The 26,310-nt window shown below is 49.8% G+C and overlaps 2 protein-coding genes across 6 annotated transcripts in view; one reads left to right on the forward strand and one right to left on the reverse strand.

Moving 5' to 3' along the window:
- LOC132209911 (netrin-G1-like) overlaps positions 1 to 10,149 on the forward strand; it is a 141,347-nt gene extending 131,198 nt beyond the window's left edge. For 2 of the 5 annotated variants that reach the window (XM_059648202.1, XM_059648203.1), the window contains 4 exons: positions 92 to 118; positions 4,049 to 4,216; positions 5,329 to 5,463; positions 7,195 to 10,149. In XM_059648202.1, coding sequence (XP_059504185.1) covers positions 92 to 118; positions 4,049 to 4,216; positions 5,329 to 5,463; positions 7,195 to 7,424 — 560 coding nt within the window. In that variant the 3' untranslated portion in view covers positions 7,425 to 10,149. Of the gene's footprint in view, positions 1 to 91; positions 119 to 4,048; positions 4,217 to 5,328; positions 5,464 to 7,194 lie in introns of those variants that run through there. The other 3 variants (XM_059648204.1, XM_059648206.1, XM_059648205.1) reach the window with 3 other exon arrangements.
- A 9,990-nt stretch (positions 10,150 to 20,139) lies between these two features.
- Positions 20,140 to 26,310, reverse strand: part of LOC125456016 (guanine nucleotide exchange factor VAV3) — a 196,626-nt gene continuing 190,455 nt past the window's right edge. Inside the window, exons 27-28 of the mRNA XM_059648207.1 lie at positions 23,613 to 23,764; positions 20,140 to 21,232 (exon numbers count right to left, since the gene is read on the reverse strand). Of these exons, the coding sequence (XP_059504190.1) occupies positions 21,176 to 21,232; positions 23,613 to 23,764 (209 nt within the window). The 3' untranslated portion in view covers positions 20,140 to 21,175. The remainder of the gene's footprint in view (positions 21,233 to 23,612; positions 23,765 to 26,310) is intronic.

A 26,310-nucleotide genomic window follows, 5' to 3' on the forward strand; every position in this document is an offset into this window, starting at 1 on the left:
GGACAATCTCGCTGTGTGTTTGGTGATCAATATGGATTGTTAATTCACCGTCTCACTAACTCTCTCTCTGTCTCTCTGTCTCTCTCTCCAGGCCTCCCGGACAAAACCCCCAGTGACCGTAAGTTCAAAGTGATACCCTCTGATTGTGAGCTGCGAAACCAGGGACCATTCCAGTATCGGGAACTCAACAGGCTGAAACATCCCTCTCCCCTCATTGTCCATGGATCGAGTGTAGGAGTGAACAGGGAGTGAATGTGAACAGTGTGTGTGTGAGCGAGTAGTGAGTGTATGCACAAAGTGTGACTGGGGAGTGAATGTGTAAACACAGTGTGAGCGGGGAGTGAATGTGAGCAGGGAGTTATTGTGAATGGGGATGGAGTGATTGTGAAGAGGGGGGAGTGTGAAAGGGGAGGGAATGAGTGTGAAGAGGGAGGGAGTGTGAAAGGAGAGGGAATGGTGTTAAGAGGGAGGGATTGAGAATGGGGAGGGAGTGAGTGTGAACACTGAGTGAGTGTGAGCAGGAAGTGAGTGAGTGTGAGCAGGAAGTAAATGAGAGTGAGCAGTAAGAGAGTGAGAGTGAGTGGGGACTGAATGTGAGCAGAGAGTGAGTATGAGCAGGGAATGAAAGTGAATAGGGAGTGCATGTGAACAAGGAGTGAGTGTGAATGGAGAGGGAGGGAGTGTGATCAGGGAGTGAATGAGTGTGAATGGAAAGAGAGTGTGATCACGGAGTGAGTGAGTGAATGAGTAGTGAGTGTGAGTGAGGAGTGAGTGTGTGTGGAGTGAGTATGAGCGGGGAGTGAATGTGAGTGGGGACTGCATGTGAACAGGGGGTGAGTATGAGTGGCCAGTGAATATGATCTAGGAGTGAGTGAGTGTGAGCCAGGAGTGAGTGTGAGCTGGGAGTGAGTGTGCAAGGGGAAGGAATGTGCAAGGGGAGTGAGTGAGTGTGAACAGGGAGCAAGTGTGATCAGGGAACACATGTGAATGGGGAGAGAGTGTGAGCAAGGAGGGAGCAAGTGTGAGCAGTGGTTGAGTGTGAACAGGGAGCAAGTGTGAACAGGGAGTGCATGTTGTTGAGGAGTGCTTGTGAGTGGGGAGTGGTGTGAGCAGAGAGAAAGTGTAAACAGGAATGAGTGTGAGACTGATAGTAGGAACTGCAGATGCTGGAGAATCTGGGATAACAAGGTGTGGAGCTGGATGAACACAGCAGGCCCAGCAGCATCTCAGGAGCAGGAAGGCTGACGTTTCAGGCCGAGGCCCTTCATTAGAGGGGGATGGGGAAGTGGGTTTCTGAAGTAAATAGGGAGAGAGGGGGAGGCGGATAGAAGATGAATAGAGGAGAAGATTGGTGCAGAGGAGACAGACAGTCAAAGAGACAGAGATGGACCCAGTAAAGGTGAGTATAGTTGGGGAGGTAGGCAGGGTATAGGTCAGTCCAGGGAAGACGGACAGGTCAAGGGGGCAGGATGAGTTTAGTAGGTAGGAGATGGGGGTGGAGCTTGAGGTGGGTGGAGGGGATAGGTGAGAGGAAGAACAGGTTAGGGAGGTGGGGGCGAGCTGGGCTGGTTTTGGGATGCAGTGAAGAGGGAGTGAGTGTGACCATGATTAGAGTGACTGGGATCTGGGATTGGGAATCTCGGGAGGAACATGTGATTCTATCGGATACAGCAACAAATAGGAAGCAGGGAATTTGTAATTTACAAGATTCACATCTTAACAAAGAGGAAACTGCATCTTAACTCTGTTTTAGTGTGAGCTTTCAGTGGGAAGTACAGGGAATATTTGTGGGAAAGCTGTGACCAGAACGACATACTAGCCCTGGAGCATGTCCAGCAGAGATTCACACGGATCATCTCTGGAATGTTAGGTTTAACGTATGATGAATGGCTAAGGATCCTGGGATTGTACTCATTAGACTTTAGAAGGTTGAGGGGAGATCTAATAGAAACTTACAAGATAATGTATGGTTTAGAAGGGGTGGACGCTAGGAAGTTGTTTCCGTTAGGCGGGGAGACTAGGACCCGTGGGCACAGCCTTAAAATTAGAGGGGATAAATTTATAACGGAAATGAAGAGACATTTCTTCAGCCAGAGTGTGGTGGGCTTGTAGAATTCATTGCCATGGAGTGCAGTGGAGGCCGGGACGTTGGATGCCTTCAAGGCAGAGATCGACAAATTCTTGATCTCACAAGGAATCAAGGGCTACGGGGAGAGTGCAGGGAAGTGGTGTTGAAATGCCCATCAGCCATGATTTAAGTGGCGGAGTGGACTTGATGGGCTGAATGGCCTTACTTCCACTCCTATGTCTTATGGTCTTATGGAACAGGTTTGATCCTGTTGTAATCCTGATTTCCCAGATACCGGAATGGGAACTGGGTGAGTCTCACTCTCACAATCCATTCACATTTATTATGGATTTAACATTAAACTAGTCCTCATCATTAACCCTTCGCATGCTGCTCACATCATTCCAAACCCTTCATAGAGCGAACTCCCGAAACATTACCCCTGACTGAGAGTGACCATTACTGGCCGGGAGTGACCATAACTCCCCACACTGACCAAGATGGACTGTAACTGACCGAGTCTGGCCATAACTCCCCACACTGACCAAGAGTGACCATAACTGACCATGACTGATGAAGAGTGGCCATAACAGACGGAGGGCGACCGAAACTTTCTACATGGACCAAGAGTGGCTATAACTGACCAAGTGTGACTGTAACTCCCCTCACTGACCAAGGGTGATTGCAACTCACCAAAATTGACCACGATGACCAGGAGTGACTATGACTGACTGGGAATGACCATAACTTCCCACACTGACCAAGAGTGACTGAGAGTGACCGTAACTCCCCATGCTGACCAAGAGTGACCGAGTGTGACCATAACTCCCCACACTGATGAAGAATGACCGTAACTGACTGAAAGAGACCGCCACTGACTCGGAGTGACCATAACTGATCAAGAATGACTGTAACTGACTGAGGGTGACCAGGGGATAAACAGCCAAGGACTTTTCCCAGGGTGGGGGGAGTCCAAAACTAGGGGGGCATTGGGTTAAGGCGAGAGGGGAAGAATTTACAAAGGCTCTGAGGGGAGACTTTTTCATGTAGAGGGTGATGCGTGTATGGAATGAGCTGCCAGAGGAAGTGGTGGACGCTGGTATAGTTACAACATTTAAACAGCATCGGAATGGGGATATGGTTAGGAAAGATTTAGAGGGTTAAGGGCCAAATGCTGGACAAATGGGACTCGATTAATTTAGGGAACCTGGTCGGCAGGGACGAGTTGGACCAAAGGGTCTGTTTCCATGCTGTTTATCTGTATGACTTTATGACTGTAACTCTCCACACTGACTAAGAGTGACCTTACTCTCCCCACAGTAACTGTAACTCTCCACACTAAGAGTGACCTTACTCTCCCCAGAGTGACTGTAACTCTCCACACTGACTAAGAGTGACCTTACTCTCCCCAGAGTGACTGTAACTCCTCAGAAGTTCAGGATTTGTGTTTCTGGTTCTGGACCTTTGGGGATGTGGGACGTTGTTAATTTGGGCCCTAAGCCCACAACCCCGAACCCTCAGCTAGGATTGGGACCATCTGTTACCACCTTCTGAATGAATGTGAACAGGAATGAGTCAGGGTCCTTACGGCCATCTGTCATCACCACCCCTCAGCATTGCACACCCCCCACCAATCACTCAGTCACACTGTACTCCATCTCTCACACCCTCACACTCTCCTGTCTCTCCCTCACTCTCCCACTTTCTCTCATTGTCCCTCCCTCTCTCCCTCATTCCTCTCTCTCTCTCCCTCCCTCTCTGCCTACCTCCTTCCCCGCTCTACTTCTCCCTCCCCCCCTCTCCATCATTCCCCTCTCCCTCTCTCCCTCCCTACCCCCTTGGTCCCTCCGTCCTTCCCCTCTCGCTCCGTACCCTCTCCCTCCCTCTGAGTGGTGCAGCATGTTGGCCAAACCCCCTCCCCACCCCACCCGGCCATGCTGTCGCTGCTGCACCTACCCGTCTCTGTCTTTTCCTTACAAGACTGTCAATGTTTCGGACACTCGACCCGGTGCAGTTTCCTCCAGCTGTTCCATGCTGCTGTTTGTGTGAACTGTAGACACCACACCAGGGGCCGACGCTGCCACTTGTGTCGTTTGGGCTACCATCGAAACCCTACAGCTCAGCTCCACCATCACAACATCTGCTTAGGTCAGTGCCTGCTCTGAGCCGCACTCTCCCACACCCCCCACACCCCCCATTTCACCCCGCTGCTTCCCCCACCACCCCCCAATCAGGCTTTCCCCAGGGTCCAGCTTTCCCCTGAATGTGCCCACAATAATCCCCTCACCCTCTACCTGTGGTGGGATCAGTCCCACATTCCCCCCACCCCCAACTCCCCCTATGATGTGGGAGTGATTCCCACATTCTCCCCAGTCCCTCGGGGAAGAGGTTTTCTCCTGAATTCCTGCTGGGATTTATTGGAGACTGTCTGATATTGATGGCCCCGCGTTCTGGTCTCCCCGACACAGTCAGGGGTGGGGGGACACCTTCTCTCTGTCTGCCAGTGAACCCCACCCTCCCTCGCCCCCATCATTTTACAGAGCTCCCTCACATCAGATTCTCTGCCACCTCTTGTCGGGAGCAACAGCCTCCTGCCTGTCCAGCCCTTCCTGACAGTCCCTGTTTGTTCTGGGGTGTTTTTGTCAATCTTAATCCCCCCCCACCCCATTCTCCACTGATCTCCAGCTGCCTATAACACAGGGACAGAAATGTTCACTGCTTCCCAAGTGTGACCTATGGTTTGATACCAATGAGGTCTCTCCTCCCTGCTGGTGAATTCGATCCTGGGACAGTGGAGCTAATGTTTGTTTTTCCTGGCATTGGGAATCTGTGCAGATTCTGGGGAAACTGGGACCCGGGCTGTGCGCAATCAGTGGGGGCAGCATTGAAACTGCTCCTGGAGTTTTAGAGACTTGTGTTAGTCACAGAGTCTCACTGTTCCTTGTCCTGACTCCCAGTCAGGTGTGTTGCTGAGTTAGTGTTGATGTGTTGATTCAGTAATCTCAATGTACAGTGTGCAGTGTGCGGTATGCAGTGTGCAGTGTAGTGTACAGTATACAGTGCGTAACATACAGTGTGCAGTGTACAGTATACAGTATGCAGTGTACAGTATGCAGTGTGCAGTGTACGGAATACAGTGTACAGTGTAGTGTACAGTACACAGTGTGTAATATACAGTGTACAGTGTACTGTATGCAGTATGCGGTGTGCAGTCTACGGTATACAGTGTACAGCATGTGTGTGTTGTCTTGTTCCTACAGACTGTCAGTGTAACCCTGATGGCGCTCTGCACCGACGCTGTAATGACACGGGGTATTGTATCTGCAAGTCTGGAGCAACAGGGCCCAAGTGTGACAAGTGTCTGCCTGGATATTACTGGCACAGGGGCTGTCGAGGTCAGTACCGATCCTACCCAACTCCTGTCCTCACTCCATCCTGCCTTTTGGCTCTCAGAGACAGCAGGGCATCCAAGAGCAGAGTAACCGGGGACACACACACAGGTTTTTACTGAAAGAACCCTGTCCAAAGCCCTCACACCCTTCCTAAAGAACCAGGCTCAGATCTGTGCCCAGAATTCCATCCTCGGTCCCTCTGTCAACAATTCATCATCCACTTTGTCCCATTGCCCCATGGTCAGTGCTTTCTCTGAGGCAACTTTCTGTTCATTCTGCCCCTTGTCCCTCCTCCTCATGGTCTCACCTTCCCCATGAGCTCGCTCTGCCCCATGTCCCTCCTCCTCATGGTCTCACCTTCCCCATGAGCTCACTCTGTCCCTTGTCCCTCCTCCTCATGGTCTCATCTTCCCCATGAGCTCACTCTGCCCCTTGTCCCTCCTCCCCATGGTCTCACCTTCCCCATGAGCTCACTCTGCCGCATGTCCCTCCTCCTCATGGTCTCACCTTCCCCATGAGCTCACTCTGCCCCATGTCCCTCCTCCACATGGTCTCACCTTCCCCATGAGCTCACTCTGCCCCATGTCCCTCCTTCTCATGGCCTCACCTTCCCCATGAGCTCACTCTGCCCCTTGTCCCTACTCCTCATGGTCTCACCTTCCCCATGAGCTCACTCTGCCCCATGTCCCTCCTCCACATGGTCTCACCTTCCCCATGAGCTCACTCTGCCCCTTGTCCCTCCTCCCCATGGTCTCACCTTCCTCATGAGCTCACTCTGCCCCATGTCCCTCCTCCTCATGGTCTCACCTTCCCCAAGAGCTCACTCTGCCCCATGTCCTTCGTCTCACCTTCCCCATGAGCTCACTCAGCGGCATCTTATCAAAGGACATTGAAAACTCCAAATACACAACATCGACTAGATTCCTCTTATCAACCCTCACTTCTTGCACTAGTTTCCTTTTTGGAATCTGCACTTTCTTTTGACCACGGTTGCTCATATTTTCACCTTCTCCAGGTTTTCTCAGTCATCTTTAAGGAAAGTTTCTCTCAGCTTCCCTCGCTCTGGTTTTACAGGAATAAATCTACAGTTCCCAGGATCGTTCTCTGCTCCTTTTGAAATACAGGAATCCCACTCAGTCTCTGCCATTTCCTATGTACAGCCCTCTTTCCCCGAGACTTGTTAGAAATCTGTAAGAGTGTGATTGCTATCTCTCCCCAAACTCCGCTAAAATTCTCAGTGAGATTCAATCCAGGTGTGAGCTCGAATGATCCTTTACATCGATCCATTTATTATCTCCCCCTTTTGTTTTTAAATGCCTATTTCAGTGTCTCCATTTAACCTGCCAGCCACAGTGACCCTCTGCCTGTAAACACTGAGACACAAACTGCTCTCCAGAGGATTCTGCTGAAATCTGTGAGTTTATCGTGTGGATCCCTCAGTCACTCCATCTGCCTCCTGGCTGGTTCTCCTTGTGGATTATTTACTAGTTTCAGTTTCTATTCTGGGATCATTTCGCTCTCTGATTTCCTTTCCTGTTCCCCCGATTCCTTCATTTCTATGTTTCGTGGTTGGCCTTTCCTTTACAAACTGTGACTGCCCTTCGATCGATTCTCACGGTGTAGATATTTGTCGATGGGAATGTTCTAAAAGTTGGAGCTGGGTGCTGGGGGGCATTGAAACGCGCTGTGACTTGGTGAAATTGTCATTGAGCTGACCTCTGTGTTTCCTTGCAGCCAGTGTTTGTGATAACGTGCTGAGCCGGTGTGAGAATGGGGGAGTGTGTGAGGACAATGGCCGGTGCTTGTGCCAGCCTCCATACACGGGATTGCTGTGTGAGAAACACCAGTGCAGGAAGGGCACAGGAGCCTGTGTCTCACACTCACCCCAAGAACCAAGCTTCCACAGCCTGCTGCTCTCCCTCACTGCCCTGCTCATCACTGCTAACGACCATGGGCCCCTCTGAGCAGCTGCCAGCCCCCAGAGCCTCACGGGATGGTGCAGAAAATACAGCAGAATCCAGACTTCCCTCCCTCAGCCAGACTATCCCAGGGAAAAACTAACTGGAACTAATGCCAAATACATCCCAGATCCTGGACACAGCCAGGAGTCACCAGGATGTGGAGTGAGAGAATTTCCCAGGGGAACTGAGACAGCAGCTCATCTCCATTCTCCAATCACAACAACCCTGGGGCCGACTCCGAGGCAAACAAACAGAGGAGCTGCATTTAAATAGCACCTTTCACCAGCTCAGGATGTGCCACAGCATTTTCCAGCCAATCAAGGACTTTTCAGCAAATAACAAGCTGTCGATGATGTGATAATCTGTTTGTGAAGTTGTTTAAGGGATAAGTCTCGGCAAAGACTCTCTGGGATATCACCTCCTGCTGTTCTTTAAAGCTGCAACAGGCTCCACCTGAAAGGTCAGCCTGAGGCTCCAGTTTAACACCTGGTGCAGCTCTCTGACCATTTCGCTCTCACTGACCAATTCGCTTTCTCTAGCCGATTCGCTCTCACTGACCGATTCGCTCTCCCTGGCCATTTCGCTCTCACTGACCGATTCGCTCTCTCTGACCGTTTTGCTCTCAACTGACCGTTTCCCTCTCCCTGGCCATTTCACTCTCAACTGACTGCTTCATTCTCACTGACCGATTCGCTCTCACTGGCCATTTCGCTCTCACTGACCGATTTGCTCTCACTGACCGATTCACTGTCACTGACCGAATCGCTCTCACTGACGATTTGCTCTCAACTGACCGTTTCGCTCTCCCTAGCCGTTTCACTCTCAACTGACTGTTTCGTTCTCACTGACCGATTTGCTCTCCCTCGCTGTTTCGCTCTCCCTGGCCGTTTCACTCTCAACTGACTGATTCCCTCTCACTGACCGATTCTCTGTCACTGACCGTTTCGCTCTCACTGACCGATTCGCTCTCACTGACAGATTCACTCTCACTGACCGATTCTCTGTCACTGACCGTTTCGCTCTCACTGACCGTTTCGCTCTCACTGGCCTTTTTGCTCTCACTGACCGATTCGCTATCACTGACCATTTCGCTCTCACTGACCGATTCGCTCTCAACTGGCCGTTTCAATCTCAACTGACCATTTCGTTCGCACTGACCGATTTGCTCTCACTGACCGATTCGCTCTCACTGGCCAATTCTCTCTCTCTGACCGATTCGTTCTCCCTGGCCATTTCACTCTCAACTGACCGTTTTGCTCTCACTGACCGATTTGCTCTCTCTAACCGATTCGCTCTCACTGACCGATTCGCTCTCAACTGACTGTTTCGTTCTCACTGACCGATTCGCTCTCACTGGCCATTTTGCTCTCTCTGGCCAATTTGCTCTCACTGACCGATTCGCTCTCTCTAACCAATTCACTCTCTCTGGCTGTTTTGCTCTCACTGACCGATTCGCTCTCTCTGGCCAGTTTGCTCTCAATGACCGATTTGCTCTCACTGACCATTTCACTCTCTCTGGCCATTTCGCTCTCACTGACCATTTTGCTGTCACTGACCTATTTGCTCTCACTGACCTATTTGCTCTCACTGACCGATTCGCTCTCACTGACCGTTTTGCTCTCACTGACCGTTTCACTCTCTTGATATTCTCCTCAAGATTCGTTTCTGTGAATCGCGGTATGTCTTGACGACTGTATCTGTCAGCTGGTAACTCCCAGCGAAGGCACTCAGCACTCATTCCCTTCGAGTTTCCTGGGTACAGCTTTCCCTGTTCCTCATCCCACAACACTGGGGTAGTGAGTCAGAAATCCACACACATTACAAAAGTGAAAGAGCATAGAGACTCCTCCAATGTACCTGTTCCTTAGGCCCAGGTTGATGGTAATTTTTACTAGGTATTTGTACTTAACAAAAAATACTATATATTACAAACAAATAGGCTCAAACTTCTGATAGACAATTATGAATCATCAAACTATAGCTCAACTAGTTACTCAAATTATTTATTAACAACTTAGATAATGGTGTAAGAATTTACAGATGGAACATATATATAAAAACTTGCAGTGATCATAAGGCCATAAGACATAGGAATGGAAGTAAGGCCATTTGGCCCATCAAGTCCACTCCGCCATTTAAATCATGGCTGATGGGCATTTCAACTCCACTTCCCTGCACTCTCCCCATAGCCCTTGATTCCTTCTGAGATCAAGAATTTGTCGATCTCTGCCTTGAAGGCATCCAACGTCCCAGCCTTCACTGCACTCAGCGGCAATGAATTCCACAAGCCCACCACTCTCTGGCTGAAGAAATGTCGTCTCATTTCAGTTTTAAATTTACCCCCTCTAATTTTAATGCTGTGCCCACGGGTCCTAGTCTCCCCGCCTAATGGAAACAACTTCCCAGCGTCCACCCCTTCTAAACCGTACATTATCTTGTAAGTTTCTATTAGATCTCCCCTCAACCTTCTAAATGCTAATGAGTACAATCCCAGGATCCTTAGCAGTTCATCATACATTAAACCTACCATTCCAGGGATCATCCGCGTGAATCTCCGCTGGACACACTCCAGCGCCAGTATGTCCTTCTTGAGGTATGGGGCCCAAAATTGGACACAGTATTCTAAATGGGGTCTAACTAGAGCCTTATAAAGCCTCAGAAGCACGTCGCTGCTTTTATATTCCAACCCTCTTGAGATAAACGACAACATTACATTCGCTTTCTTAATTACGGACTCTACCTGCAAGTTAACCTTTAGAGAATCCTGGACCAACACTCCCAGATCCCTTTGCACTTCTGATTTGCGAATTTTCTCACCGTTTAGAAAATAGTCCATGCCTGTATTCTTTTTTCCAAAGTGCAAAACCTCACATTTACTCACATTGAATTTCATCAGCCATTTCCTGGACCACTCTCCTAAACTGTCTAGATCTTTCTGCAGCCTCCCCACCTCCTCAGTACTACCTGCCTGTCCACCTATCTTCGTATCATCGGCAAACTTCGCCAGAATGCTCCCAGTCCCTTCAACCAGATCATTAATATATAAAAGGTGAATAGCTGTGGCACCAACACTGAACCCTGCGGGACACCACTTGTCACCGGTTGCCATTCCGAAAAAGAGCCTTTTATCCCAACTGTCTGCCTTCTGTCAGACAGCCAATCCTCAATCCAAGCCAGTAGCTCATGGGCCCTCACCTTGCTCAGCAGCCTCCCATGAGGCACTGTATCAAAGGCCTTTTGGAAGTCTAGATAGATAACATCTACTGGGTTTCCCTGGTCTAACATACTTGTTACCTCTTCAAAGAATTCTAACAGGTTTGTCAGGCACGACATCCCCTTACTAAATCCATGCTGACTTGTTTTAATCTGTCCCTGCACTTCCAGGAATTTAGAAATCTCATCCTTAACAATGGATTCTAGAATTTTACCAACTACCGAGGTTAGGCTAATCGGCCTATAATTTTCCATCTTTTGCCTTGATCCGTTCTTAAACAAGGGGGTTACAACAGGGTGACACAAAGTTAGGCAGTGGGTACGCACTGTGGACAGTGTAATTTAATGCTATCACTATAAAGGCATATTGAAGGACTAGGTGAATGGATAAAGAGGTTGATGGAGTTATGGAGTTAGAGTCAGACAGCGTGGAAACAAACTCTTCGGCCCAACTCGCTCCGAGAAACGATACATCAGAGTACAGCAAGCCTTTTTATTAACCAGCGCCTATGGGACCAGGAGTCTGGGGTTATCAAATATTCCAGACAATCAAGAGGTTCATAAAGTCAATGTAACTTAAATAATAATGCAACTTTGCCTTAAATAAAACTTACCAGCAGACAGCCTTCTCACTCACACCATCAACTGATGACTCAGACATCACAGAGATCATGATAATAGTCATCTTCGCAGTTTTTGAGGTATATATTTGTTGTCTGTTAATCAAGAGCATTGGTTCATAACGTGCCCGATAAAACAAAGTTAATGCATTGAATGTCCAAAGAGATTTGGGGTTCAGGTGCATAAATCTTTAAAATGTCACAAACAGGTGCAGAAAATAAACCAAGAACTCTAATGGGATGCTGGCCTTTATATCTGGATGACTGGCATACAGGATGCAGAAGTTATGCTGCAGTTATACACAGCCCCTGGTTAGACCCCAGTTGGAGCACCATGAGCAGATCTGGGCACCACACCTTAGGAAGGACAGATTGGCCTTGGAGGGATACAACGCAGGTTTACAGGAATAATGCTTGGAATTCAGGGTTTAATTTATGAGGAGACATTATACAAATCAGATCTGGTATCTGCAGAAATTAATAGGTTAACGGGTGATCTGATCGAAGTCTTCAGGAAATTAACAGGGAAAGATAGATAGATAAAGATAAACTATTCCCACTGGCTGGGGCATAGTCTGAGAAAAGTGTGGAGAGATGTTAAGAAGCACTTTGATATATAAAGGGTGGGAGAAGTTCAGAACTTTTCCACAAACAGCAGTGGGTGTAGGATTAGTTATTAATTTTAAATCTGAGACAGATACATTTATGTTAAGCGAAGGTATCAAGGGATATAGGCCGAAGGCAGGTATATGGTGTTAGGCTGCAGATCGGTCATAATCTCACTGAATGGTAGAACAGGCTCGAGGGGCTGAATGGTCTCTTCCTGTTCCTACTTTTTCTAGATAAAACGCAAACCCACTTATAAAACTCTGCTACTCTCAACATGCACAGACAGACATAAAAAAAATGGATGTTATGTAAAATAACTCCACAGAGGCTGGTATCTGTCAACAATTCACTCTTTATTTAGACATGGAGATCCCTGACACTGGTCCAGCTCCCTCAGAGTGAACTCTCAGTGTGAACACAACCTCTGTGGCTCTGGTTTGTATCTGTCAGCCAGGGCTCCCTGTTTGGACCAGATTAACGGCCCCAATCAGGGAACTCCTATTCTATGAAGTCCACCTGCTGACCTTGTTCTAATCCCTACACTATGGATGGAGGGAAAGACGGGGAAGGGAATGGCCTCTGCCCACAGTGTTTGCTGAGATTATCCTTTTGCTGATCATGATGCTCCATCTCTGTATTCCTTCTCTGAGGTTTTCAGGAAGCAAACTACTTGGTTCCTTGTGGAAACATCCACAGCTGAGCATGTGGGAACGGGGGCACGTGGGCATAGGGGCAGGGAGGGGAGGTTGATTGGAAAGGGTTCAGGGCCATCATGTTCCCTTTAGAGAGAAGTGCAGGAGCAGCAATCCCAGGGAATCCTAGGTGCGCTGGGATACTCGGGACAAGATAAATCGAAAAGAGAGATGTATAACAGTTACAGAGGGAGCAAAACAACAGAGGGCCCTAGTGGAGAATGAAAAGTGTAGCAAGGAAGATAAGAAAGCCACGAGGACAACAGTGTGGGGGTGGGGGGGGGGGTGAGAAAATGCTGATGGGTAAACTTACAGGGATTTGTTCAGATATTCCATCTGTTTCTCAGGGGAAGGGGGTAACCAGGGAAAGGGCTGGAGTGAGGGGACAATCTGTGATTGGAGCCAGAAGGTGTTGGCAGGAGGTTAAACTAGTTCTGCACATCAGTCTTCACTCAAGAGGAGGACGGAATTTGGGGAGAGGGATTGTGAGGTCCTTGAGCAGATTGAACATAGAACATAGAACATTACAGCACAGTACAGGCCCTTCGGCCCTCGAAGTGCCGACCTGTCATACTGATCTCAAGCCCATCTAACCTACACTATTCCATGTACGTCCATATGCTTATCCAATGACGACTTAAATGTACCTAAAGTTGGCGAATCTACTACCGTTGCAGGCAAAGCATTCCATTCCCTTACTCTCTGAGTAAAGGAACTACCTCTGACATCTGTCCTATATCTTTCACCCCTCAATTTAAAGCTGTGCCCCCTCATGCTCGCCGTCACCATCCTAGGAAAAAGGCTCTCCCTATCCACCCTATCTAACACTCTGATTATCTTATATGTCTCAATTAAGTCACCTCTCAACCTTCTTCTCTCTAATGAAAACAGCCTCAAGTGCCTCAGCCTTTCCTCGTAAGACCTTCCCTCCATACCAGGCAACATCCTAGTAAATCTCCTCCGCACCCTTTCCAAAGCTTCCACATCCTACTTATAATATCCTACTCTGGCAGTGACCAGAACCGTACACAATACTCCAAGTGCGGCCGTACCAGAGTTTTGTACAGTTTCACCATAACCTCTTGGTTCCGGAACTCGATCCCTCTATGAATAAAAGCTAAAACTAATTGAAGGAGGGAATGAGGAAGTATTAGAAGTTTCAATGGGTTTAAATGTGGACAAATCTCTGGGTGCGGCTGAGTCGTGCTGTGGGAGGTGCAAGAAGGATCTACAGGGGCTCTGGCCTGAATTTATATATCATCTCTGGCCACAGGGGAGGTGCCCGTCCATGTGAGTACAATGAATGTGGGTCCTGTTCATAAGAAAGGTGGTAAAGGAAAATCAGGGAATTACAGATTAGCAAGAATGACCTCAGTGGGATGGAAACAGTTGGACAAAGTTCTGAAGGAGAGAATTGAAGCGGTAAATTTGATTAGGGCTTTGTCTGACGGAGGTCATAGAACCTAGAACAGTACAGCGCAGTACAGGCCCTTAGGCCCACGATGTTGTGCTGAACTTTTACCCTAAACCTTAAGTCTATCTGACCTCCACCCCTGCCTTATACTATCATCCATATGCCTATCTAATAGTCGCTTAAATGCCCCTAATGAGGCCGACTCCACTCCCCTCTCCAGCAATATATTCCATGCCCCGACCACTCTCTGAGTAAAATACCTACCTCTGACGTCTCCCTTATATCTATCTCCTTTCACTTTAAAACTATGCCCCCTTGTAATAGTTACCTCCACCCGAGGAAAAAGCCTCTGGCTGTCCACTCTATCTATACCTCTGATCATTTTGTACACCTCGATAAAGTAACTTCTCATCCTTCGTCTTTCTAAAGAGAAAAGCCCTAGCTCTCTCAACCTTTCCTCGTAAGACCTTCCCTCCATTCCAGGCAACATCCTGGTAAATCTCCTCTGCACTTTTTCCAATGTTTCCACATCTTTCCTGTAGTGAGGCGACCAGAACTGGACACAATACTTCAGAGGTGGCCGAACCAGGCTTTTGTATAGCTGGAGCATAACTTCATGGCTCTTGAACTCAATCCCTCTATTAATGAAAGCTAACACACCATGCACCTTCTTAACAACTCTATCCACCTGGGTGGCAGCTTTCAGGGAACTGTGGACATGGACCCCAAAAACCCACTGCTCCTCCACACTGCCAAGAATCTTTCTGTTAACCCTGTATTCTGCTTTCAGGTTTGTCCTTCCAAAATGAATCACCTCACACTTTTCAGGGTTAAACTCCACCTGCCACTTCTCAGCCCAGCTCTGCATCCTATCAGTGTCCCTTTGTAACCTAGAACAGCCCTCCGCACTGCCCACAACGTGACCCACCTTCATATTATCTGTGAAGTTACGAATCCCCCCTCCACTCCTACATCCAAATCATTTACAAAAATCACGAATGGAAGAGGACCCAGAACAGATCCTTGTGGTACACCACTCGTAACTGAGCGCCATACTAAATATTTTCCATCCACTACGACCCTTTGTCTTCTAAGGGTCAGTGAATTTTGAATCCAATCTGCCACATTTCCCCCTATCCCATGCTTCCTTACCTTCTGCATGAGCCTACCAATGGGGAACCTTATCAAATGCCTTACTTATATCCATGTATACCACACCCAACGCTCCACCTTCATCCACGTGTTTGGTCACCTCTTCAAAGAATTAGGGTCATGTGTCACAAAGTCGGTGGAGTTGGAGGAGGTGACCAAGTATGTAGATGAGGGTTTTTTTTACTTTATTTGTTCATGGGATGTGGGCGTCACTGGCTAAGCAGCATTTATTGCCCATCCCCAAATGCCCAGAGGGCAGTTAATATTCAACCATGTTGCTGTGGGTCTGGAGTCACATGTAGGCCAGACCAGGTAAGGATGGCAGTTTCCTTCCTTAAAGGACATTGGTGAACCGGATGAGATTGTCTTGACAATCAGCAATGGATTCATGGTCATCATTAGACTCTTAATTCAGTTTTTTATTGAATTCAAATTCCTCCATCTGCTGTGGCGAGATTCGACCACAGGTCCCCAGAACATTATCTGTGTCTCTGGATTAAGCATCCAACGATAATACCACTAGGCCATCGCCTCCCCAAGAGGATAGCGCAGTTGGTGTATTTTACTGGATTTTAGCAAGGCCTTTGATAAGGTTCCACATGGGAAACTCATAAAGAAAGTAAAAGCTTATGGGGTCAAAGATAACTTGGCAAGATGAGTTCAAAGTTGACTGAGCAACAGGGTACAGAGGGAGGTGGTAGAGGGCTGTTTGTGTGACTGGAGCCCAATGTACGGTGGCGTACCACAGGGTTCAGTGCTCGGTTCCTTATTGTTTGCGATATTCCTAAACAGTGTAGATGGGAAAGTGTGGGAGGGTGATAAGTAAGTTTGTCAGTGACATGGAGATTGTCCAGGTGGGACACAGTGAGGAGGAAGGCGTTAGATTACAGCAGGATAGATGGGCAGATGAATGGCAGCTGGAGATTAACCCTGATCACTGTGAGGGGATGCATTTGGAAGAAGGAACAAGACAAGGGAGTTCTCACTGAATGGCAGGATACTGGGAAGCTCAGAGGGACAGGGGGATCTCGGGGTGATTGTCCACAGATCCCTGAAGGTGGTAGGACAGGTTAATGGGGGAGTTAAGATGGCATACAGAGCACTTTCTTTGATCAGTTATCGATAGATTCCAAGAGCAGGGAGGTGATGTTGGAGCTGTACAGGGATTTGGTCCGACCACAACTGGAGCACTGTGTACAGTTCCGGTCCCTACACTATGGGAATGATGTGATTGTATTGGAGGGGGAGCAGAGGGAGATTCATCAGGATGTTGCCTGGGAAGGAGCATCTTAGCAGCAGAGAGAGGCTGGATAAGCTCACGCTGTTTACTTTGGAGCAGAGAGTGCTGAGGGGGGACCTGATAGAGGGGGTTTATCCTGAATGAGTTCACAATCAAAAGTACCAAAAAATAAACAGATAATGTATTCACATCCTACAATTTGCTGCTTGAGAAAATAGGAATTTTCAACAAAGGACGTCCCCAGGACAATAAAAACTCCTCGATCACTGAGTGACCGAGACTCAGGGTTGGATCCTGAAGCGTGTGACGAGCTGTTTCTCAGGCACCCTGCACCGGAATAACTTGACACAATGACCAAAACACAATTCATGGAAGAAAGGTTCGGAGCAAACAATCTCTAGATTAATGAAGGGTTTTTATTGAAACTTTCTTGAAAGAATCTGTACATCCTTTGGAGCTCAGTATCAAACAGTGAGGCAGAAATACAATTCACCCTGACATTAAGCCTCCCTGATCCTGTGACCCTGGCACCAATGGGGATCAAGGTCAGTTGGTTTTGATTCCAGTCATTTGATCCATGTTACTGAAGGAATGAACTCCCACTTGAAAATTGACTGAGACACCAAGAAACTGCATTTGTATAGCACCGTTCACTGCCGCAGGGCATCCCAGACAACAAAACACACTGAAGATTTGGTCCCTGCTGGGTCACAGGAAACACTGCTGCTGATATGTACATGGCAAGATCCCACAATAAGATAATAAGCAGACAATCTGTTTTGTTAGTCACCGCAGTCGAGAGATGAATAATAACATAAAGAGCATTACTGATCCCCACCCTCAACCCCACCCCCACAGGAAAGAGCCAACAATTTGAGCATTGGGGATTTCGGAAATCACTTCAGATAGTTGACAAGCCCTTGTGATAAATCTGACAGACTGACCCCCCCGACAGTGTGACACTCCCTCAGTACTGACCCTCTGACAGTGCGACACTCACTCAGTACTGACCCTCTGACAGTGCGACACTCCCTCAGTACTGACCCTCTGACAGTGTGGCACTCCCTCAGTACTGACCCTCTGACAGTATGGCACTCCCTCAGCACTGACCCTCTGACAGTGCGGCGCTCCCTCAGTACTGACCCTCTGACAGTGCGACACTCCCTCAGTACTGAGTCTCTGACAGTGTGGCACTCCCTCAGTACTGACCCTCTGACAGTGTGGCACTCCCTCAGCACTGACCCTCTGACAGTGCGGCACTCCCTCAGTACTGAGTCTCTGACAGTGTGGCACTCCCTCAGCACTGACCCTCCGACAGTGTGACACTCACTCAGTACTGACCCTCCGACAGTGCGACACTCCCTCAGTACTGACCCTCTGACAGTGTGGCACTCACTCAGTACTGACCCTCTGACAGTGTGGCACTCCCTCATTACTGACCCTCTGACAGTACGGCACTCCCTCAGTACTGACCCTCTGACAGTGCGGCACTCCCTCAGTACTGACCCTCTGACAGTGCGACACTCCCTCAGTACTGACCCTCTGACAGTGCGACACTCCCTCAGTACTGACCCTCCGACAGTGCGGCACTCCCTCAGTACTGACCCTCCGACAGTGTGGCACTCACTCAGTACTGACCCTCTGACAGTGTGGCACTCCCTCAGTACTGACCCTCTGACAGTGCGGCACTCCCTCAGTACTGACCCTCTGACAGTGCGGCACTCCCTCAGTACTGACCCTCTGACAGTGCGACACTCCCTCAGTACTGACCCTCTGTCAGTGCGACACTCCCTCAGTACTGACCCTCTGACAGTGTGACACTCCCTCAGTACTGACCCTCTGACAGTGCGGCACTCCCTCAGTACTGACCCTCTGACAGTGCGACACTCCCTCAGTACTGACCCTCTGTCAGTGCGACACTCCCTCAGTACTGACCCTCTGACAGTGCGACACTCCCTCAGTACTGACCCTCTGACAGTGCGGCGCTCCCTCAGTACTGACCCTCTGACAGTGCGACGCTCCCTCAGTACTGACCCTCTGACAGTGCGACACTCCCTCAGTACTGACCCTCTGACAGTGTGACACTCCCTCAGTCCTGACCCTCTGACAGTGTGACACTCCCTCAGTGCTGACCCTCTGACAGTGTGACACTCCCTCAGTACTGACCCTCTGACAGTGCGACACTCCCTCAGCACTAACCCTCCGACAGAGCGGCACTCCCTCAGCACTGACCCTCTGACAGTGCGGCACTCCCTCAGTACTGACCCTCTGACCGTGTGGCACTCCCTCAGTACTAACCCTCTGACCGTGTGGCACTCCCTCAGTACTGACCCTCTGACAGTGCGGCACTCCCTCAGCACTGACCCTCTGACCGTGTGACATTCCCTCAGTACTGACCCTCTGACAGTGTGACACTCCCTCAGCACTGACCCTCCGACAGTGTGGCACTCCCTCAGTACTGACCCTCTGACAGTGCGGCACGCCCTCAGTACTGACCCTCTGACCGTATGGCACTCCCTCAGTACTGACCCACTGACAGTGCGGCACTCCCTCAGTCCTGACCCTCTGACAGTGCGACACTCCCTCAGTACTGACCCTCTGTCAGTGCTCACTCCCTCAGTACTGACCCTCTGTCAGTGCGACACTCCCTCAGTACTGACCCTCTGACAGTGTGACACTCCCTCAGTGCTGACCCTCTGACACTGCGGCACTCCCTCAGTACTGACCCTCTGGCAGTGTGACACTCCCTCAATACTGACCCTCTGACAGTGTGGCTCTCCCTCAGTACTGACCCTCTGACAGTGTGACACGCCCTCAGTGCTGACCCTCCGACAGTGCGGCACTGGCCCTCTGACAGTGTGACACTCCCTCAGTACTGACCCTCTGACAGTGCGACACTCCCTCAGTACTGACCCTCTGACAGTGCGACACTCCCTCAGTACTGACCCTCTGTCAGTGCTCACTCCCTCAGTACTGACCCTCTGGCAGTGTGACACTCCCTCAGTACTGACCCTCTGACAGTGCGGCACTCCCTCAGTACTGACCCTCTGACAGTGTGACACTCCCTCAGTACTGACCCTCTGTCAGTGCTCACTCCCTCAGTACTGACCCTCTGGCAGTGTGACACTCCCTCAGTACTGACCCTCTGACAGTGTGACACTCCCTCAGTACTGACCCTCTGTCAGTGCTCACTCCCTCAGTACTGACCCTCTGACAGTGTGACACTCCCTCAGTACTGACCCTCTGACAGTGTGACACTCCCTCAGTGCTGACCCTCTGACAGTGTGACACTCCCTCAGTACTGACCCTCTGACAGTGTGACACTCCCTCAGTGCTGACCCTCTGACAGTGTGACACTCCCTCAGTACTGACCCTCCGACAGTGCGGCGCTCCCTCAGTACTGACCCTCCGACAGCGCGGCGTTCCCTCAGTACTGACCCTCTGACAGTGCGGCACTCCCTCAGTACTGGCCCTCTGACCGTGTGACATTCCCTCAGTACTGACCCTCTGACAGTGCGGCACTCCCTCAGTACTGACCCTCTGACAGTGCGGCACTCCCTCAGTACTGACCCTCTGTCAGTGCTCACTCCCTCGGTACTGACCCTCTGACAGAGCAGCACTCCCTCAGCACTGACCCTCTGACCGTGTGACATTCCCTCAGCACTGACCCTCTGACAGTGTGACACTCCCTCAGTACTGACCCTCTGACAGTGCCCACTCCCTCAGTACTGACCCTCTGACAGTGCCCACTCCCTCAGTACTGACCCTCTGACCGTGCGGCACTCCCTCAGTACTGACCCTCTGACCGTGTGGCACTCCCTCAGTACTGACCCCCTGACAGTGCCCACTCCCTCAGTACTGACCCTATGACAGTGTGACACTCCCTCAGCACTGACCCTCTGACCGTGTGACATTCCCTCAGTACTGACCCTCCGACAGTGCGGCACTCCCTCAGCACTGACCCCCTGACCGTGCGACACTCCCTCAGTACTGACCCTCTGACCGTGTGGCACTCCCTCAGTACTGACCCTCTGACAGTGCCCACTCCCTCAGTACTGACCCTATGACAGTGTGACACTCCCTCAGCACTGACCCTCTGACCGTGTGACATTCCCTCAGTACTGACCCTCCGACAGTGCGGCACTCCCTCAGTATTGCTGTGAGAGTGTCAGCTTTAAGTTTGCGTTCCATTCTTTGGGTTGGGGTTTGATGTTCGGGGTATGCTCTGATTTTGAGGGGAAGCTGCCTGCCAGTCAGATATGTTTGCTGTTTGGGACCAGTCACTGAGTCTGATTTGTTCTTGATTGGATTTATTTTCCAACAAAGTGGTTGAACAGTTTGAACTGTTTTCAAATTGGTCTGATGGAGCTCAGCGTGGATCTGGCTCTTGGGCTGTGTAAACAGATGGGACTTTGCTAAATTAAATTGATTCTAATATCCAGCCAGAAGTAACACTCAAATAGTGGTTCCACAGAGGCACAGAAACGGCAGAGCCCCAGTGATACATCAAGGCTGTCTGTCAATCTGCTCAAAGCCTGATCTGAATCCTCTCAAAGTCCAGGTGACTCTGCTCCTCGTTTTGGATTCCAAGGTAATTGCCCGCAATCAGATCCTCAGCCTGTCCCAGAACAGAGTCTCACTATGTTTCCGGCAGAGATTCCTGTCATCCCAATGAAGAACCCATCAGCTCCTGAAACCACATCGCCCCCTGCACATGAGGCAGGGACAGAATCCTCCCCACTGTCTCCAAGATGGTTAGCACATGGGTATCTGTGTTAGTTCACCAATCCTCGAGCATCCGCTGCGGCAAGGAGTCAGTCTGGAAAACAATCATCCTCTTCTTCCACATACGTGGATGGAAACCAACCAACCTGAAAGCAACCAAACTGACCGATTGATGGTCAAACTGGGAAATGTCCCAACGCGCAGCAAGAGGACACTCCTCCGAAAGTCCGACATCCCAGCTCAGGGCAATGGTTCACACCGAGATCCTAACAGTCCAGCAGCAGACCATTCTGCCCATCAAGCCCATCCTGGGTCTTTGAGAATTCTATCTAATTAATCCTGTTCCTCTGCTCTTTCCCTATCGCCCTGAAAACACCCGTTTACAAGTATTCCCCCAATTTCCGTTAGAAAGTAATGATGAATCTGCTGTCACCCTCCTTTCAGGCAGCGTGTTCCAGCTCCCAATAACTTACTGCATAAAACACACCCGCTCTCTGGGGGGTATTCCCAATTCCCTCCAATCTCTCTCCCTGCTCACTGAGCTTCCTGCTCCTGGAAACACTTTCTTCTCATTTACTACATCAACGCTCATCATGATTTTGAACTCTTCGGTTAAACCTCCCGATACATTCTCTGGTCGAAGGAGAACCATCCCATCTTCCCCACATTGCCTGATATTTGCTAGACTGACTGGGATTGGCTGGATCATTTTTCAACAGCGTGCATTGGCTCGATGGGCTGAATGGCCTCATTCAGAGCTGTCAAACTCTCAGAGCAATGTCCACACACAGACTAAGCCTGGTTCCAATGCTCATTCACTCTCACACTCTCAGTGCAATTCCAGGGCAGTGTCACTCACACCCACACTCACTCTCACACTCAGTGCAATTCCAGAGCAGTGTCATTCACACTCACACTGACAGAGCAATCCCAGGGCAAGGTCACTCACTCTCACACACACTCACAGTGCAATCCCTGGGCAGTGTCACTCACACCCACACTCACTCTCACACTCAGTGCAATTCCAGGGCAGTGTCATTCACACTCACACTGACAGAGCAATCCCAGGGCAGTATCACTCAATCTCACACTCACACTCACCCTCACTCTCACACTCACAGCACACTCCCAGGGCAGAGTCACTCACACTCTCACACTCACACTCACAGCGCGCTCCCAGGGCAGTGTCACTCACACCCTCACACTCACAGCGCACTCCCAGGGCAGTGTCACTCACACTCACTCTCACACTCACAGCACACTCACAGGGCAGTGTCACTCACACTCACTCTCACACTCACAGTGCAATCCCAGGGCAGTCTCACTCACTCTCACACTCGCACTCACACTCACAGTGCAATCCCAGAGCAGTGTCACTCACACCCACACTCACTCTCACACTCAGTGCAATTCCAGAGCAGTGTCATTCACACTCACACTGACAGAGCAATCCCAGGGCAGGGTCACTCAATCTCACACACACTCACAGTGCAATCCCTGGGCAGTGTCACTCACTCTCACACTCACCCTCACTCTCACACTCACAGCGCACTCCCAGGGCAGTGTCACTCACACGCTCACACTCACAGCGTGCTCCCAGGGCAGTGTCACTCACTCTCACACTCACAGGGCAGTGTCACCCACAATCACATGCACACTTGCAAACTTACGCTCACTCTCACACTCACAGCGTGCTCCCAGGGCAGTGTCACTCACTCTCACACTCACAGCACACTCACAGGGCAGTGTCACTCACACTCACTCTCACACTCACAGTGCAACCCCAGGGCAGTGTCACTCACTCTCACACTCACTGCGCACTCACAGGGCAGTGTCACTCACAATCACATGCACACTTGCAAACTTACGCTCACTCTCACACTCACAGCGCAACCCCAGGGCAGTGTCACTCACAATCACATGCACACTTGCAAACTTACTCTCACTCTCACAGCGCAACCCCAGGGCAGTGTCACTCATTTTCACACTCACACTGACAGCGTGCTCCCAGGGCAGTGTCACTCACTCTCACAGCGCGCTCCCAGGGCAGTGTCACTCATTTTCACACTCACACTTACACTCATAGCACACTCCCAGGGCAGTGTCACTCATTTTCACTCTCACACTCACAGCGCGTTTGCAGGGCAGTGTCACTCACTCTCAGTCTCACACTCACAGTGCACTCCCAGGGCAGTGTCACTCACACTCACTCTCACATGCACACTCACAGCACACTCCCAGGGCAGTGTCACTCACTCTCAGTCTCACACTCACAGTGCACTCCCAGGGCAGTGTCACTCACACTCACTCTCACATGCACACTCACAGCACACTCCCAGGGCAGTGTCACTCACTCTCACACTCACAGCGCGGTCCCAGGGCAGTGTTACTCACACTCACACTCACAGAGCACTCCCAGGGCAGTGTCACTCACACTCACTCTCACACTCACAGCGCACTTCCAGGGCAGTGTCACTCACACTTACACTCACACTCACAGTGTGCTCCCAGGGCAGTGTCACTCACCCTCCCATTGACAGCTCCTCGCCACCATCCATTGGGTCCGTTCTTGCTGTAAATCTTCACCATGTCTCCCTCCTGCAGTGACAGCTCCCTCATGTCTCTCGCTGAAAAGGCATATTGTGCTACAGCAACACCAACCACCTTTGGGCCCAAAGCTGCCAATAACAACAAATAAAAATTACTAACTGCTACTTATTCACACAAAACATGACTGTTGTTGAATCCATGACAAATTTTATTGAACGTTTGTATCTTGCACTGACCAGGACAGCTTTCAAGAATAGCAATTCAAAGGGAAAATCGATACATGAACAGAAGTCCTTCCTCATATTCTGACAGATCTCTCTGTCCATAACAGTATCGGTAAGAGTGACCACTGCACAGTCCTCGTGGAGATAAAGTGCTGCCTTCACATTGAGAATACCCTCAGTGAATCTTCTATCTGTCATGTTAATCCAACCATTTAACCCTAACCCTAACCCTTAACCCTGACCTTAACCCAATCGCAGGTGAGGCTAACCCTAACCCTAACCCCTAACCCTAAACCCCAACCCGTAACCCCTAACCCTAACTCCTAACCCTAACCGTAACCCTATCGCAGGTGAGACTAACCCTAAACCCTAACCCTAACCCTATCGCAGGTGACACTAACCCTAACCCTAACCCCTAACCCTAACCTTAACCTGATCGCAGGTGAGACTAACCCTAACCCTAACCCCTAACCCCTAACCCTAAACCCCAACCCCTAACCCCTAACCCTAACCCTAACCTTAACCCTATCGCAGGTGAGACTAACCCTAAACCCTAACCCTAACCCTATCGCAGGTGAAACTAACCCTAACCCTAACCCCTAACCCTAATCCCTAATCCCTAACCCTAACCCTAACCCTAATCCCTAATCCCTAACCCTAACCCTAACCCCTAACCCTAACCCTAATCCCTAACCCTAACCCTAACCCCTAACCCCTAACCCTAATCCCTAACCCTTCACGTTGAGAATACCCTCAGTGGATCTTCTATCTGTCATGTTATTCCAACCATTTAACCCTAACCCTAACCCCAAACCCTAACCTTAACCCGATCGCAGGTGAGGCTAACCCTAACCCTAACCCCTAACCCCAACCCATAACCCCTAACCCTAACTCCTAACCCTAACCTTAACCCTATCGCAGGTGAGACTAACCCTAAACCCTAACCTTAACCCGATCGCAGGTGAGACTAACCCTAACCCTAACCCCTAACCCTAAACTCCAACCCCTAACCCCTAACCCTAACCCTAACCTTAACCCTATCGCAGGTGAGACTAACCCTAAACCCTAACCCTATCGCAGGTGAGACTAACCCTAACCCTAACCCCTAACCCTAATCCCTAATCCCTAACCCTAACCCTAACCCTAATCCCTAATCCCTAACCCTAACCCTAACCCCTAACCCTAACCCTAACCCCTAACCCTAATCCCTAACCCTAACCCTAACCCTAATCCCTAACCCTAACCCCTAACCCCTAACCCTAACCCCTAATCCCTAATCCCTAACCCTAACCCTAATCCCTAACCCTAACCCCTAACCCTAAACCCTAATCCCTAACCCTTCACGTTGAGAATACCCTCAGTGGATCTTATACCTGTCATGTTATTCCAACCATTTGGTTTGTCTCCAGCAACACCTTATTTTTAATTTTTTTGAATTATCTCTCTACATCATTGAATCGAACTGTAGGTCACCCCTTCACTGGCTACTCAGCTGTTGATACTTTACCCACATGTCTGATACTTTGATCACCTGCAGAAGCTTCTTATTCGACACTGCACTCACAGCATTTGTACAATCTGTGAACCTCTTTGACCTTGATCTCTCTGCCTATAAATTCTCTGTCTGTGTGCTTCTCTCTCACTTCACTTGATGAAGGGGCTGTGCTTCAATCGCTTGTGATTTAAAGTAAACCTGTTGGACTAAAACCTGGTGTTGTGTGATTTCTGACCTTGTTCTCCCCAGTCCAACACCGGCACCTACACTTCATGTGACCTCATGGCCCGGCGTATCCCCCACTCAACCATTACCATCAAGGCATGGTATCAACCCTGGTTCAATGGAGAGTGCAGGAGTGTATGCCAGGACCAGCACCAGGCATTCCTGAAGATGAGGTACCAACCTGGTGAAGCCACCAAACAATGACCGTAGCAAGTGACAGACAGAGATAAGTGATCCCGCAACCAACGGATCAGATCTAAGCTCTGCAGTCCTGCCACATCCAGTTGTGAATGGTGGTGGACAATTAAACATCTCACTGGAGGAGGAGGCTCCACAAATATCCCCGTCCTGAATGATGGAAGAGCCCAGCACATCAGTGCAAAAGATAAGGCTGAAGCATTCACAGTAACCTTCAGCCAGAAGTGCCGAGTGGATGATCCATCTCAGCCTCCTCCAGTGGTTCCCAGCATCACAGATACTAGTCTTCAGCCAATTCACTTCACTCCATATGAATCAACCTTACAGTGGATAAAATTGCCCCGGTATGTCCTGTCCATAAAAAGCAGGACAAATCCAACCCGGCCACTTACCATCCCATCAGTCTCCTCTCGACCATCAGTAAAGTGATGGAAGGTGTCGGTAACAGTGCTACCAAGCAGCACCTGCTCAGTAATAACCTGCTCAGTGACGCCCAGTTTGGGTTCTGCCAGGGACACTCAGCTCCTGACCT

Source organism: Stegostoma tigrinum, chromosome 8 (genome assembly GCF_030684315.1).
Source record: "Stegostoma tigrinum isolate sSteTig4 chromosome 8, sSteTig4.hap1, whole genome shotgun sequence".
NCBI lineage: Eukaryota > Metazoa > Chordata > Chondrichthyes > Orectolobiformes > Stegostomatidae > Stegostoma > Stegostoma tigrinum.